Consider the following 16,755-nt stretch of genomic DNA (forward strand, 5'->3'; position numbering starts at 1 on the left):
CTGGTCTTCCTAAAGCACGGCAGGTGGGAGAAGCGCCACACGGGGCCAACGACTGGGGAGGCGTTTTGCTTCCTTGTGATGACAGAGTGAAAGGGGTCTTGGAGAGCCAGTTTAGTGGTTAAGAGCGGTGGACTCTAATCTGGACAACCGGGTTTGATTCCCCACTCCTGTTTGGTGTAGTGGTTAAGTGTGCATAGTCTTATCTGGGGGAACCAGGTTGGATTCCCCACTCCTCCACTTGCAGCTGCTGGAATGGCCTTGGGTCAGCCATAGCTCTCGTAGGAGTTGTCCTTGCAAGGGCAGCTGCTGTGAGAGCCCTAACAAGCCCCACCCACCTCACAGGGTGTCTGTTGTGGGGGAGGAAGGGAAAGGAGATTGTAGGCCGCTCTGAGACTCTGTCCTTGAAAGGGCAGCTGCTATGAGAGCCCTCTCAGCCCCACCCACCTCACAGGATGTCTTTTGTGGGGGAGGAAGGGAAAGGAGATTGTAGGCCGCTCTGAGAGACTGTCCTTGGAAGGGCAGCTGCTGGGAGACCTCTCAGCCCCACCCACCTCACAGGTTGTCTGTTGTGGGGGGGATTGTAAGCCGCTCTGAGATTCAGAGTGGAGGGTAGGATAGAAATCCAAGATCATCATCTTCTTCTTCTTCTTTTTCCTCCTCCACATGCAGCCAGCTGGGTTACCTTGATCCAGTCCCAGTTCTCTCAAAGCTTTCTAAGCCCCACCTTCCTCACAGGGTGTCTGTTGTGGGAAGGAGATTGTAAACTGCTCTGAGACTCTGAGCGAAGAGCAGGGTATAAATCTAACTTTCCTCCTCCTCCTCCTCCTTTTTCTTCATCATTGTCTTCTTCTTCTTCCTGGTAGTAGGCCTTTACCTGAGATCTTGCTGGTATCAGTCAGTATGAGGTAGATGAACCAGGGATGTGACAGTAGTTGGATCACAGAGGCGGGAGGCATCGACTGTGTGGGCTGAAAGCAGCTCAGGGATCCAGCCGTGGGTCTCCCCTCTGAAGGTTCTAAATGGGCCGGGTGGAGTCTGAATTTGGTCTGAGGAAGGAGGGAGACGTTGGGGTGACTTGTAAACCGTCCACAATTCAGAACTCTCTGTGTGAGTGTGCAGTGTAGCCTTCCTTAGTATTCCCCGAGAAGGGGAGAGCTTGCATTTCATAAACCAATTAGATTTGAGCAGGGCTAGCAGGGGTTTGGATAAAAATAGGGAGCAGAGGTCCATCAGTGGCTATTAGCCACAGCATATCATTGGAACTGTCTGTGGCAGTGATGCTCTGCATTCTTGGTGCTTGAAGGGGGTGCAAAGTGGAAGGGCTTCTAGCCCCACTTCAAATCAAATCAAATCAAATCAAATTTTATTCTTATATCCCGCCCTCCCCCACCAGAAGGCGGGCTCAGGGCGGCTTACAGACATGACACGTCATGATTCAATTAAAACAAATAAGCAACATTTTAAATATAATACAGTTACATAAATAGATTAAAATAGATAAAAATAGGTGCTATAAATTCTGTCGTCCCAATTACATACTATCAAACATCAGTTACAACAGTTACAACAGTTACTTGTGAACCTCCTGATGGAGGTTGTTGTTTTTTTGATACTGTGTGACACAGAGTGTTGGACTGGATGGGCCATTGGCCTGATCCAACATGGCTTCTCTTATGTTCTTATGTGTGACACAGAGTGTAGGACTGGATGGGCCACTGGCCTGATCCAACATGGCTTCTCTTATGTTCTTATGTGTGACACAGAGTGTTGGACTGGATGGGCCACTGGCCTGATCCAACATGGCTTCTCTTATGTTCTTATGTGTGACACAGAGTGTTGGACTGGATGGGCCATTGGCCTGATCCAACATGGCTTCTCTTATGTTCTTATGTGACACAGAGTGTTGGACTGGATGGGCCATTGGCCTGATCCAACATGGCTTCTCTTATGTTCTTATGTGACACAGAGTGTTGGACTGGATGGGCCATTGGCCTGATCCAGCATGGCTTCTCATTTTACTGACCTCGGAAGGATGGAAGGCTAAGCCTGATTCAACCTTGAGCTGGCTACCTGCAAACCCAGCTTCTGCCAGGATTGAACTCAGGTCGTGAGCAGAGCTTAGGACTGCAGTGCTGCAACTTTAACGCTCTGCGCCACGGGGCCCCTTAGAGACCAATAAATGGATTTTTCAGGGTATAATAAGCTTTCAAGAGTTCCTTCATCAGATATGAGTAGAAACGAGAGATCTCCATTCCTGTCCATTTCTGACAAGGGTTTTCTTCTTATTCTTCTTCTTTAAAAAAAGAACATCATGAGCTCCAACAGAAGCTGGAAAAGAAAGAGCGCGAGTGCGATGCCAAGACCCAGGAGAAAGAGGAGATGATGCAGACCTTGAACAAGATGAAAGAGAAACTGGAGAAAGAGTTGGCAGAGCATAAGCAAGTCAAGCAGCAAGTGGTGGACCTCACGGTGCAGATCCACGAACTCAGCAGGGTGGGGCTGGACAGTTCTCCTCTTTCGTGGGCACTATGTGAAGATTTCCCCATTGCCTGTAGTCTTATAGTTGTCTTGAACCAAGGATGGCCAAACTGTGGCTCATATTGTGTGGCTCTTAAAGCCCTCACTGTCCCGTCGGCGGGCTTGGAGAAGACATTTCTCTCTTTAAATCGCTTCTTCAAGCCTGCCAGCAGCTTGGAGAATGCATTTAAAATTAAAGTTGCTTTCTTTCCACCTCTCCTCTCCCCATCTATCCCTCCCTCCCTTCCCTCTCTCCCTCCCTCCCTTCCTTCCTTTCTTCCCCCCTCCCTCCCTTCCTCTCTCCTCCCCTCCCTCCCTTGTAGCTTTTAAACATCGGATGTATATTTTATGTGGCTCTTATGTTAAGCAACTTTGGCCACTCCTGACTTGAGCCAATGAAGTCAGGGGGAATTTTGGACAGGGGGAATTGCCTAAAGGCATCAGGTAGAAGTCACTGATAAACCTGTCCTCCATTAATCTGTCCAGGGGTGGAATTCTAGCAGCAGCTCCTTTGCATATAAGGCCGCACCCCCTCCCAATGTAGCCAATCGTCCGAGAGCTTACAAAAAAGAGCCTTGTGAGCTCTCGGAGGATTGGCTACATCAGGGGGGGTGTGGCCTAATATGCAAAAGGAGCTCCTGCTAGAATTCCACCCCTGAATCTGTCTAAAGTGAATAGTTTGATCTGATGCTTTCATCTTGCCTGTGGCTCACACTGTAACAGTATGTCCTTTTTTTCTTTCAGAGAGCAATATGCGCATCGGTACCAGGGGGGCCACCTCTACCCCCTGGTGCCCCCGGGGGGCCTTTACCGACCTCGTCTTTGGGATCTCTCCTCCCGGTTCCTCCACCCCCACCCCCGCCTGGTGGACTCCTCCCGCCGCCGCCTCCTCCTCCTCCCCCTCCTCCCGGCGGTCCGCCCCCTCCTCCGGGACCCCCTCCTCTAGGGGGCATCACTCCCCCTCCAGGAGCACCTCTGGGATCGGCGCTGAAAAGGAAAAACATCCCGCAGCCCGCCAACGCTCTCAAGTCCTTCAACTGGTCTAAGCTGCCGGAGGTAAGGAATCCCTTCTCATCTACCTTCTTGTCTTGTAGGCTACTGAGTCGGCAGTGCTCTGCTGCTCGGTAGAACTGGGGTTTTACTATTCGGGACGCACACAGAAACTTGAACGCACATGAAGCTCCTTGAGAGCCATCAAGGTCAGTGTGGTCTGCTCAGATTGGCAGCTACTCTCCAGGGTCTTAGGCAGAGAGAGCCAGTTTGGTGAAGTGTTTAAGTGTGCGGACTCTTATCTGGGAGAACCAGGCTGGATTCCCCACTCCTCCACTTGCAGCTGCTAGAATGGCCTTGGATCAGCCATAGCTCTCGCAGAGTTGTCCTTGAAAGGGCAGCTTCTGTCAGAGCTCTCTCAGCCCCACCCATCTCACAGGGTGTCTGTTGTGGCTTGGTGGGGGGAAGGTAGAGGAGATTGTGACCGCTCTGAGATTCGGAGTATAGGACAGGATATAAATCCAGTATCGTCATCTTCTTCTTCCTGTTGCAAGCTACATGGTCCTTTTAACTAGATATGTCAGGGATTGAACCTAAATTTGATTCCCCACTCCTCCACTTGCAGCTGCTGGAATGATCTTGGGTCAGCCATAGCTCTCGCAAAGCTGTCCTTGAAAGGGCAGCTTCTGTCAGAGGTCTCTCAGCTCCACCCATCTCACAGGGCATCTGTTGTGGCGGGGGGGGGGGGGGGTGGCGGGAAGGTAGAGGAGATTGTGACCACTCTGAGATTCGGAGTATAGGGCAGGATATAAAATCCAATATCATCATCTTCTTCTTCCTATTGCAAGCTACATGGTCCTTTTAACTAGGTATGTCAGGGATTGAACCTGGGGCCTTCCACTGGGGTGACCACCTGAAGCTGCCTTATACTGAATCAGTCCCTTGGGCCATCAAAGTTGTCTACTCAGACCAGCAGTCTCGGGGTCTCACACTGAAGTCTTTTGCTTCATCTACTGCTTGCTGCTTTCAAGTGGAGATGCCAGGGATTGAACCTGGGACCTTCTGCGTGCCAAGCAGATGCTCTGCCACTGGTCCCTTCCTAAATGCATATGTCAGTGTCATTTACGTTTTGACAGGGCTTTTTTTGTAGCAGGAACTTCTTTGCATATTAGGCTATCCACCCCCATGTAACCCGAGTTACTACCTGATTTACTAGATCTGGGTCCTACCTGAGTTACTATCTTTTCGTCGGGCCTGTAAAACAGAACTGTTCCGCCAGGCCTTCAGGTGAGGCAGTGGACGTCCATAATACATCTAACTCGGCCTCCCTTGTCGTGTCATTCCACCTCTTGCTGGGCCTATTGCTGTAGCATCGATCTGTTGTAGCATCGAACACTTTCCCTATGAAGATAGGTTAAAACGCTTGGGTCTCTTTAGCTTGGAGAAACGTCGACTGCGGGGTGACATGATAGAGGTTTACATGAATGGGATGGAGAAAGTAGAGAAAGAAGTCCTCTTCTCCCTTTCTCACAATACAAGAACTCGTGGGCATTCAATGAAATTGCTGAGGAGTTGGCTTAGAACGGATAAAAAGGAGGTACTTCTTCACCCAAAGGGTGATTAACATGTGGAATTCACTGCCACAGGAGGCGGTGGCAGCTACAAGCATAGCCAGCTTCAAGAGGGGGTTAGATAAAAATATGGAGCAGAGGTCCATCAGTGGCTGTTAGCCACAGTGTGTGTGTGTGTATTGATATTGGCCACTGTGTGACACAGAGTGTTGGACTGGATGGGCTATTGGCCTAATCCAACATAGCTTCTCTTATGTTCTTATGTTTTATTGTGCCAGAGCTGCTGCTTGTTGAAATTGCTGGTTGATTTTATTGTTTTAATGATGTGTTTTTATTAAGTAATTACAGCGATTTATTACTGTTATTATCAGGCCTTTTTTGGTAGCAGGAGCTCATTTGCCTATTAGGCTACACCCCCCCCTTCCGATGTAGCCAATTCTGTGCTAAGAGCCCTGTAAGCTCTGGGAGGATTGGCTACATCAGAGGGGTGTGACCTAATAGGCAAAGGAGTTCCTGCTAGAAAAAAAGCCTTGCTTTCCGATATTTTTTTCTAGAAAAGAAAAATGTACACTTTTTTAAAAAAATTGGATGACCTGTGTAGGGTCATCCCTACTTGGTGTAGGGTGGGACCTGGGGATCCCCTGGAATTACAGCTTATCTCTAGACTTCAGAGATCAGTTCCCCTGGAGAAAATGGAGGCTGTGGAAGGTGGATTCTGTGGCATTGTCCCCCCCGCTGAGGTCTCTGTCCTCCCAAAGCTCCATTCTCAAATCTTCCAGGAGTTTCCCAACATGGATCTGGCAACCCTACCTTCCTGGGAGGTTGATTATGTATTCGAGAGGGCAGAAAGCCAGTCCTAAAAACATAAGAAAAGCCATGTTGGATCAGGCCAATGGACCATCCAGTCCAACACTCTGTGTCACATAAGAACATAAGAGAAGCCATGTTGGATCAGGCCAGTGGCCCATCCAGTCCAACACTCTGTGTCACATAAGAACATAAAAGAAGCCATGTTGGATCAGACCAATAGCCCATCCAGTCCAAAACTCTGTGTCACATAAGAACATAAGCGAAGCCATGGTGGATCAGGCCAATGGCCCATCCAGTCCAACACTCTGTGTCACATAAGAACATAAGAGAAGCCATGGTGAATCAGGCCAATAGCCCATCCAGTCCAACACTCTGTGTCACATAAGAACATAAGAGAAGCCATGTTGGATCAGGCCAATGGCCCATCCAGTCCAACACTCTGTGTCACATAAAAACATAAGAGAAGCCATGGTAGATCAGGCCAATAGCCCATCCAGTCCAACACTCTGTGTCACATAAGAACATAAGAGAAGCCTTGTTGGATCAGGCCAATGGCCCATCCAGTCCAACACTCTGTGTCACATAAGAACATAAGAGAAGCCATGGTAGATCAGGCCAATAGCCCATCCAGTCCAACACTCTGTGTCACATAAGAACATAAGAGAAATGTTGGATCAGGCCAGTGGCCCACCCAGTCCAACACTCTGTGTCACATAAGAACATAAGAGAATCCATCTTGGATCAGGCCAATGGCCCATCGTCCAACACTCTGTGTCACATAAGAACATAAGAGAAATGTTGGATCAGGCCAGTGGCCCACCCAGTCCAACATTCTGTGTCACATAAGAGAATCCATCTTGGATCAGGCCAATGGCCCATCCAGTCCAACACTCTGTGTCACGTAAGAACATAAGAGAATCCATCTTGGATCAGGCCAATGGCCCATCCAGTCCAACACTCTGTGTCACATAAGAACATAAGAGAAGCCATGTTGGATCAGGCCAATGGCCCATCCAGTCCAACACTCTGTGTCACATAAGAACATAAGAGAAGCCATGTTGGATCAGGCCAATAGCCCATCCAGTCCAACACTCTGCGTCACATAAGAACATAAGAGAAGCCATGTTGGATCAGGCCAATGGCCCATCCAGTCCAACACTCTGTGTCACACAGGGGCCAAAAAACCTAGGCACCATCAGGAAGTCCATCAGTGGGGGCAGGACACCAGAAGTTCTCCCTTTGTCCCCCCTCCTCCAAGCACCAATCATACAGAGCATCACTGCCCCCAGACATAAGAACAGAAGAGAAGCCATGCTAGATCAGGCCAATGGCCCATCCGGTCCAACACTCTGTGTCACACATAAGAACATAAGAGAAGCCATGTTGGATCAGGCCAATGGCCCATCCAGTCCAAAACTCTGTGTCACAGTGGCCAAATCCCAGACACCATCAGGAGGTCTATCAGTGTGGCCAGGACACCAGAAGCCCTCCCACTATTGCTCCCCCAAGCACCAAGAATACAGAGTATCACTGCCCCAGACAGAGAGTTCCAGCAATACCCTGTGGCTAATAGCCACTGATGGACCTCTGCTCCATACGTTGATCCAATCCCCTCTTGAAGCTGGCTATGCTTGTAGCCGCCGCCACCTCCTGTGGCAGTGAATTCCATGTCTTAATCACCCTTTAGACGAACTGATTAATCGCCCTATAGATGAACTAATTCAATAAGCTTCTGTTAAATATTACAAAAATGTGGCATATAAAAACGAATGATGTTTCTCCCATCCGCTCCTCTTTTCCTCGTGGCTCTCTCCGCCACCTCCTGCCCAGAACAAGCTAGAAGGCACAGTGTGGACAGATATCGACGATGCAAAAGTGTTCAAGGTGCTGGACCTCGAAGATCTCGAGAGGACGTTCTCGGCTTACCAAAGGCAGCAGGTAATTGCATGGGGGAGACCAAGAGAACGGCCTCCGGTCCAAACTCTTTCCGTTGCCTGATATTTTGGAATGCATCTTTTTTAATCGCCGTTGCCGTTGGGGTTTGTTGGTTTGCATGTAGCACTATTGCGAGTTGTCCTGTTGGCGTGGTCAATTGAAATCCTTCCTGGTGTGTCTCTGTGTCGTCTTGTTTTGAACCGTGGTTTGCGGACTGATGGAGAAGCTCTTTGCACAAGCATGTGTGCCTGATGGGACATTTCAGAGGGCGTGCATGTCCAGATAATGAAGATGGATAACGTGATGGATGCGGACTAACACCACAGACGTGGCTGCGGGGGGGCGGGGGGTTGTAGCAGGAACACCTTTGCATATTAGGCCACACACCCCTGAACGTATGAAGCTGCCTTCTACTGAATCAGGCCCTTGGTCCATCAAAGTCAGTATTGTCTACTCAGACTGGCAGCGGCTCTCCAGGGTCTCAAGCTGAGGTTTTTTCACGCCTACTTGCCTGGACCCTTTTTAGTGGAGATGCCGGGGATTGAACCTGGGACCTTCTGCTTACCAAGCAGATGCTCTGCCACTGAGCCACCGTCCCTCCCCTGCTCTCCAGGGTCTCAAGCGGAGGTTTTTCACGCCCATTTGCATGGACCCTTTTTAGTTGGAGATGCCGGGGATTGAACCTGGGACCTTCTGCTTACCAAGCAGATGCTCTGCCACTGAGCCACCGTCCCTCCCCTGCTTTCCAGGGTCTCAAGCGGAGGTTTTTCACTCCTACTTGCCTGGACCCTTTTTAGTGGAGATGCCGGGGATTGAACCTGGGACCTTCTGCTTACCAAGCAGATGCTCTACCACTGAGCCACCGTCCCTCCCCTGCTCTCCACAGTCTCAAGCTGAGGTTTTCCACGCCTACTGGCCTGGACCCTTTTAGTTGGAGATGCCGGGGATTGAACCTGGGACCTTCTGCTTACCAAGCAGATGCTCTGCCACTGAGCCACCGTCCCTCCCCTGCTCTCCAGGGTCTCAAGCAGAGGTTTTTCACGCCTACTTGCCTGGACTCTTTTTAGTTGGAGATGCCGGAGATTGAACCGGGGACCTTCTGCTTACCAAGCAGATGCTTTACCGCTGAGCCACCGTCCCTCCCTGGTGTAGCCAATCTGCCAAGAGCTTCCAGGGCTCTTTCTACAGGGCCTCCTGTAGGATTGGCTACATCCAGGGGGCATGGCCTAATAGGCAAATTAGCTCCTGCTGCAAAACAAGCCCTGCGTGGCTGCATGCAAGTTAGATATACTGAATGGTTAATTTCTGCCCACCCACCCCTTAAATGAGTCTCTGTCCTTACAACAATCAGTACTGTAATGATGAGTGTATGTTGCTGGTGGAGAGCAAGCCAGAAAGAGGAAAGAATGTACATCTTTAAAAAAGCAGGGCCTGCCCTGACCTAAATAGCCCCTAGATAAGCATCTCTCGGAAGCTTAAGCAGGGCCAGCGGGTCAGATGTTGCTCCAAGCTCTGGCAAGTACTTGGAAGGGAGACCTGTAAGGAATACCAGGACCGGGATGTTGAGGCAGGCAATGACGTCACCATTGTTTTGGACAGGGCTTTTTTGTCGAAAAAGCCGGCAGGAACTCATTTTCCTCTTAAGCCACCCCTTCTGACACCAAGCCAGCCGGAACTGCATTCCTCTGCTTTTCTGCTCAAAAAAAAAGCCCTGGAGGAAAGAATGTACATCTTTAAAAGAGCAGGGCCTTTTCTAACCTGGATAGCTCAGGCAAGCCCGATCTCGTCATATCTTGGAAGCTAAGCTGGGTCGACTCTTGCAAGTACTTGGACATGAGACCTTCTTGGAATACCAGGATTGGAAGGCAGAGGCAGGCAGCAAGCCACCTCTCTGAACATCCCTTAACTCCAAGCCCCACTAAGGGTTGCCAGAAGACGTGGACACATACACACACACACACACATCTAAGGAAAAGAGTAGGGCCCCTGAGCGGCATCTGCCAGTTTTTACGACAGGCATGCCTCTTTGAAATGGCACCTGATTCAAAATGTTGGCTTTAATAGCAACAGCGCAAACTGCTGGAATGTCCAAGTGTCTCCTTATGCACTGCGCTCCCTACACCAGGCGTGACCGAAATGTGACTTGGGAGCTACATATGGCTCTTCCACACATATTGTGTGGCTCTCAAAGCCCCCACCGGCTTGTTGGCTGGCTTGGAGAAGGCGTTTGTCTCTTTCAATCAATTCCCCAGCCAAGCCAGCCGGCAACTCGGAGAATGCATTTGAAATTAAAGTTGCTTTCCTTCCACCTCTCCCTCCCCCATCTGTTTGCTTGCCTGCCTTCCTTCCAGCTCTCAAACATCTGACGTTCATGTCCTGTGGCTCTCAAACATCTGACACTTATTCTATGAGAGCCAGTTTGGTGTCGTGGTGAAGCGCACGGACTCTTTATCTGGGAAACCGGATTTGATTTCCCACTCCTTCACTTGCAGCTGCTGGAATGGCCTTGGGTCAGCCATAGTTCTCGCAGGAGTGTCCTTGAAAGGGCAACTTCTGGGAGAGCTCTCTCAGCCCCTCCCACCTCACAGGGTGTCTGTTGTGGGGGAAGAAGATATTGTGAGCCGCTCTGAGATAAAGGTTTTACTTTGTAGCTCCTATGAGATTGAGCAAGCCTTGCAAAGCAAGCTGTTATGTAGAAGGAAGCAGATGGCAGCCAGTTTTGGGGGGCCTGATAGGAGCCCTCTGGGGGCCTGATTTGGCCCCCGGGCTGCATGTTTGACACCCTTGACTTAGTCTCAGAAGAGGGAGTTCAGCAGGCATATGATGTCATTCTAGAAGTTACATTTCTCCTAGATTCTATGGTACATCACAGACTCAGACCTCCAAAGCTGCTATTTCTTCTAGAGGAACTGGAAGAACTTAAAGGGGTTCTCTCTAGTCAGTCAAACATCTGACACTTATTCTATGAGAGCCAGTTTGGTGTCGTGGTGAAGTGTGTGAACTCTTTATCTGGGAGAACCAGATTTGATTCCCCACTCCTCCACTTGCAGCTGCTGGAATGGCCTTGGGTCAGCCATAGCTTTTGTAGGAATTGTTCTTGCAAGGGCAGCTGCTGGGAGAGTCCTCACCGTCTGAATTTTGTTGTGAAGACACACACGGATGTCTGTGCACACATCAAGCCTCATTTTGGGCAGAAGCTCACAGGAGCAGTGCTCCAGAAGCTCTAAATTTTATTGTGGTCTTTCTTACACCCCCCCCCAAAAAAAAAATACTTGCTTCTGGGCTCCATTGTTCAACCCCTCTGTGAGAATTTCGCTGAACTCTACGATTTGACAAACTTTCTAATGTTATTTCTAAAAGAACCGAAACGTATAAAGCAGACAGAGGGAAATCCATCATGCCACTGGCCACGTAGGAGAAAGCACTTTTAAAAGTATTATGAGAGTCAGGTTTTATTATGACAGTTATAGTTCAAGAAGCATTTTAAGATAGATGCTGAGCAAATACATAAGAACATAAGAGAAGCCATATTGGATCAGGCCAATAGCCCATCCAGTCCAACACTCTGTGTCACACATAAGAACATAAGAGAAGCCATGTTGGATCAGGCCAATGGCCCATCCAGTCCAACACTCTGTGTCACACATAAGAACATAAGAGAAGCCATGTTGGGTCAGGCCAATAGCCCATCCAGTCCAACAATCTGTGTCACATAAGAACATAAGAGAAGCCATGTTGGATCAGGCCAGTGGCCCATCCAGTCCAACACTCTGTGTCACACATAAGAACATAAGAGAAGCCATGTTGGATCAGGCCAATGGCCCATCCAGTCCAACACTCTGTGTCACACATAAGAGAAGCCATGTTGGCTCAGGCCAATAGCCCATCCAGTCCAACACTCTGTGTCACATAAGAACATAAGAGAAGCCATGTTGGATCAGGCCAGTGGCCCATCCAGTCCAACACTCTGTGTCACATAAGAACATAAGAGAAGCCATGTTGGGTCAGGCCAATGGCCCATCCAGTCCAACACTCTGTGTCACACATAAGAACATAAGAGAAGCCATGTTGGGTCAGGCCAATAGCCCATCCAGTCCAACACTCTGTATCACACAGTGGCCAATATATATATATATATACACACACACACACACACACACACACACAGACCTCTGCTCCATATTTTTATCCAATCCCCTCTTGAAGCTGGCTATGCTTGTAGCCACCACCACCTCCCGTGGCAGTGAGTTCCACATGTTAATCACCCTTTGGGTGAAGAAGTACTTCCTTTTATCCATTCTAACCCGACTGCTCAGCAATTTCATCGAATGCCCACGAGTTCTTGTATTGTGAGAAAGGGAGAAAAGGACTTCTTTCTTTCTCTACTTTCTCCACCCCATGCATAATCTTGTAAACCTACAAGACACAATTCAGTACACCTTCTGGTGATGTCAGGGGGTGTGTGGCATATGCAAATGAGTTGTGCCAGTGAGCTCCAGCACCTCGTTTTCTACAAAATGACCCCAGTGCATGTTGAGTTCACTACCTGTACATTGGTTCAGTTAAAGGGAAAGGACAGATTTTTTTTTTAAAAAAAGCAAAAGCAAAACCCTCCCAAAGCAGCTGTTCGAATTGGTCCTCTTCATTGAGATTTCTTTACAGTAAGGAAGTAATTAGAGTACAGGAAGGCAAGAAGGTGCGTTCAGGAAAAGTGGAGCGGCTGGGGATTTCTCCTAATCAGCTTTCGAGAGTAATCCCCTCACAACTCGGAAGGTGACAGTCGTTTGGGGACGGAGCAACACCCACGGTTAAGCTCGTTGAGAAGGTGCAGGTTTAATCTGCTCCTGGCTCGAATCAAGGATCGGCGCGGCCAGCGGGTCAGATGTTGCGAGTCATTGAGCCCTGCAGTCGGAAGGGATGGATTTATTTTTATTTCTTGTGTTGGATTTTTATCCTGCTTCTGCCCTAGAGAGCCAGTTTTGGTGTAGTGGTTAAGTGCGTGGACTCTTATCTGGGAGAACTGGGTTTGATTCCCCACTCCTCCACTTGCCGCGGCGAATGTGATCTTGGATCAGCCATAGCTCTATGCAGAGTTGTCCTTGAAAGGACAGCTTCTGGGAGAACTCTCTCAGCCCCACTCACCTCACAGGGTGTCTGTTGTGGGGGAGGAAGGTAAAGGAGATTGTGAGCTGCTCTGAGACTCTTCGGAGTGGAGGGTGGGATATAAATCCAATATCTTCATCTACTTCACAGGGTGTCTGTTGTGGGGGAGGAAGGGAAAGGAGATTGTGAGCTGCTCTGAGAGTCTTCGGAGTGGAGGGCGGGATATAAATCCAGTATCTTCATCAACCTCACAGAGTGTCTGTTGTAGGGGGGGGAAGGAAGGTAAAGGAGATTGTGAGCCGCTCTGAGACTCTTCGGAGTGGAGGGCGGGATATAAATCCAGTATCTTCATCAACCTCACAGGGTGTCTGTTGTGGGGGGGGGGGAGGTAAAGGAGATTGTGAGCTGCTCTGAGAGTCTTCGGAGTGGAGGGCGGGATATAAATCCAGTATCTTCATCTACTTCACAGGGTGTCTGTTGTGGGGGAGGAAGGGAAAGGAGATTGTGAGCTGCTCTGAGAGTCTTCGGAGTGGAGGGCGGGATATAAATCCAGTATCTTCATCAACCTCACAGAGTGTCTGTTGTAGGGGGGGGAAGGAAGGTAAAGGAGATTGTGAGCCGCTCTGAAACTCTTCAGAGTGGAGGGCGGGATATAAATCCAATATCTTCATCTACCTCACAGGGCGTCTGTTGTGGGGGAGGAAGGTAAAGGAGATTGTGAGCCACTCTGAGACTCTTCGGAGTGGAGGGCGGGATATAAATCCAATATCTTCAACCTACCTCACAGGGTGCCTGTTGTGGGGGAGGAAGGTAAAGGAGATTGTGAGCCACTCTGAGACTCTTCGGAGTGGAGGGTGGGATATAAATCCAATATCTTCATCTACCTCACAGGGTGTCTGTTGTGGGGGAGGAAGGTAAAGGAGATTGTGAGCCGCTCTGAGATTCTTCCGAGTGGAGGGTGGGATATAAATCCAGTATCTTCATCAACCTCACAGGGTGTCTGTTGTGGGGTGGGGTGGGGGGGAGGAAGGTAAAGATGATTTTGAGCCGCTCTGAGACTCTTCGGAGTGGAGGGTGGGATATAAATCCAATATCTTCATCTACCTCACAGGGTGTCTGTTGTGGGGGAGGAAGGTAAAGGAAATTGTGAGCCGCTCTGAGACTCTTCAGAGTGGAGGGTGGGATATAAATCCAATATCTTCATCTACTTCACAGGGTGTCTGTTGTGGGGGAGGAAGGGAAAGGAGATTGTGAGCTGCTCTGAGATTGGGAGTGGAGGGCGGGATATAAATCCAATTTCGTCATCATAGAATGGGGCTTCGGGGCAGCTAACAACAGGAATCTTTAAGATAGATCCGAGCGGGCAGCCGTGTTGGTCTGGAGCAGTTGAACAAAGCAGGAGTCAAGTTTCACCTTTAAGACCAACCAATTTTTATTTAAAACGAAATAAATAAATAGCAGTTGAACAAAGCAGGAGTCACGTTGCGCCTTTAGGACCAACCTGTTTTTATTTAGAACACGAAAGCTTACGTTCTAAATAAAAACTGGCTGGTCTTAAAGGTGCAACTTCCCCACTGCTTTGTTCAGGAACCTTTAAGTGAGCCACAGCCCACAATTCCCTTTCTTATGCACTGAGGGCAAAAAGCACAGCCACACAGGGCCGGCGCATGGGAGCAGGCGAGGTAGGCATCTGCCTAGAGTGCTACCCCGCCTGGGGGCGCCATCAGGGGCCCCCTTACTTCCCTTGCCCCTTCCCCCACTGCATGAACGCCACGTTCTTTGGAGGCTTCCTTAGAAGCCTCCGATGAGCCCAGTGTTTTAGTGCCACCTGGCCACTTTCAAGCCGAAATTGGTCGCCACACTCTTTGGAGGCTTCCGGGAGTGGCAGAACCCCTTGCGCCGAACCTGCAGCCACACTTCTAAGAAGTTCTGCGCTTCAAGGCAGCTTTGTGCAAGAAGCGCTTCCCAGCGGCCTTGGGCAGCGTTCCATTTACCAGCCTCAGTGTTGCGTCAATTGTTTTACTCCCCCCATCATTTAAGGTGAAATAATTACAGGCATGCAGTCCCAACTGGAAGAAGCTCACACCAGCAGCATCAGCTCTTGTTACGAATGAACGCACCCCTGGCCGTTGCTCCAGAAAAGGAGCGCTTTTTCGTTGTCTTTGTGATCTGAACGTTTGCTGTTGCATGGGCGATCAAGTCTTGGCGCAATGAAAGAAGTATTAGGCTCTCTTTGCCAACGCTAATGCTCTTTCGCTGAGGGATTCTTAAATGACTGAGGAAGGCTATACGTGCAGTCGTGAAAAAGGAAAACTCTGTGCTGTCCAGATGATTAGAAAAGGGATTTGAAAATAAAACAACCGGCGTAATGTCCCTGTATAGATTTTATGATGTGGCCTCATTTGGAATCCTCTGTAAAAAGACATCGCAAAGCTGGTACCAGTACTATGATTACCAGGATTCTCGCAAGATGGGGAGGGGTCTGGAGACCAAGTCCTGTGAAGAAAGGTTGAAGGAGCTGGGGATGTTTAGCCTGGAGAGGAGGCGGCTGAGAGGCGATAAGATCACCATCTTCAAGTACTTGAAGGGTTGTCGTATAGAGCAGGGGGGGCCAACAGTAGCTCTCCAGATGTTTTTTGCCTACAACGCCCATCAGCCCCAGCCAGCATGGCTAGTGGCTGGGGCTGATGGGAGCTGTAGGCAAAATACATCTGGAGAGCTACCGTTGGTCACCCCTTGCATAGAGGATGGTGTGGAATTGTTTTCTGTTGCCCCACAAGGTAGGACCAGAACCAGTGGGTTGGAATTAAATCTCAAGAGTTTCCGGCTCAACGTTAGGAAGCACTTCCTGATCGTTAGAGCAGTTCCTCAGTGGAACAGGCTTCCTCGGGAGGTGGTGGGCTCTCCTTCCTTGGAGTTTTTTCAACAGAGGCTAGAGGGCCATCTGATAGCAATGAGGATCCTGTAAATTTAGGGGGAGGTTTTTGTGAGTTTAGAGTGGTTCCTCAGTGGAACCGTTGGCCACCCCTGGTATAGAGGATGGTGTGGAATTGTTTTCTGTGGCCCCAGAAGGTAGGACCAGAACCAATGGGTTGGAATTAAATCGCAAGAGTTTCCAGCTCAACGTTAGGAAGCACTTCCTGACGGTTAGAGCAGTTCCTCAATGGAACAGGCTTCCTCGGGAGGTGGTGGGCTCTCCTTCCTTGGAGGTTCTTAAACAGAGGCTAGATGACCATCTGACAGCAAGGAAGATCCTGTGAATTTAGGGGGAGGTGTTTGTGAGTTTCCTGCATTGTTCAGGGGGTTGGATTAGATGAACCTGGAGGTCCCTTCCAGCTCTATGATTCTAAGAATGTATTGCAGCCTTTACTGACATTATTTTGTTAGCAGTCTGCTCCCTCCTATCTCCCCCCCCCCCTCCAAAGGGCACTGCGGCTTGTTCAGTGGGTCGCTAGCTGCTGCTGCCACCGAGGTTTCCCTGCCGATCAGTGGATCGGCGGTGTGTGTGTGTGAGCCTTTAAAGAGCCCTGAAGGTGATTTCCCCAGCATTAATGTTGTAAAAACAGAGAGGAGGAGGTGCCTTGGGGGGTGGGGGAGGCAGAATTAGGTGCCCCCACCCTGCCGGCCCTGGGCGGGATGGCCCTGGGGCCAGTCCCTGGTGCCAAGGTTGGGGACCACTGCTTTAGAAGGTGGATTCTTTGGCATTATACCTAAGGATGCCAGCCTCCATGTGGGACCTGGGGATTCCCCAGGATTCTAGTTTGTCTCCAGACTACAGAGTTCAGTTCCCCTGGAGAAAATGGCTGCTTTGGAGGGTGGACTCTTTGGC

At 49.6% G+C, this 16,755-nt stretch overlaps 1 protein-coding gene across 1 annotated transcript in view; it reads left to right on the forward strand.

The window, feature by feature from the left end:
* The window catches only part of DAAM1 (dishevelled associated activator of morphogenesis 1), a 97,050-nt gene that overhangs the window by 22,576 nt on the left and 57,719 nt on the right, over window positions 1–16,755 (forward strand). The window contains exons 9-11 of the mRNA XM_060261510.1: window positions 2,306–2,493; window positions 3,262–3,573; window positions 7,719–7,826. Coding sequence (XP_060117493.1) covers window positions 2,306–2,493; window positions 3,262–3,573; window positions 7,719–7,826 — 608 coding nt within the window. The remainder of the gene's footprint in view (window positions 1–2,305; window positions 2,494–3,261; window positions 3,574–7,718; window positions 7,827–16,755) is intronic.

The sequence above is a fragment of the Heteronotia binoei genome, chromosome 21, assembly GCF_032191835.1.
Source record: "Heteronotia binoei isolate CCM8104 ecotype False Entrance Well chromosome 21, APGP_CSIRO_Hbin_v1, whole genome shotgun sequence".
Classification (NCBI taxonomy): domain Eukaryota; kingdom Metazoa; phylum Chordata; class Lepidosauria; order Squamata; family Gekkonidae; genus Heteronotia; species Heteronotia binoei.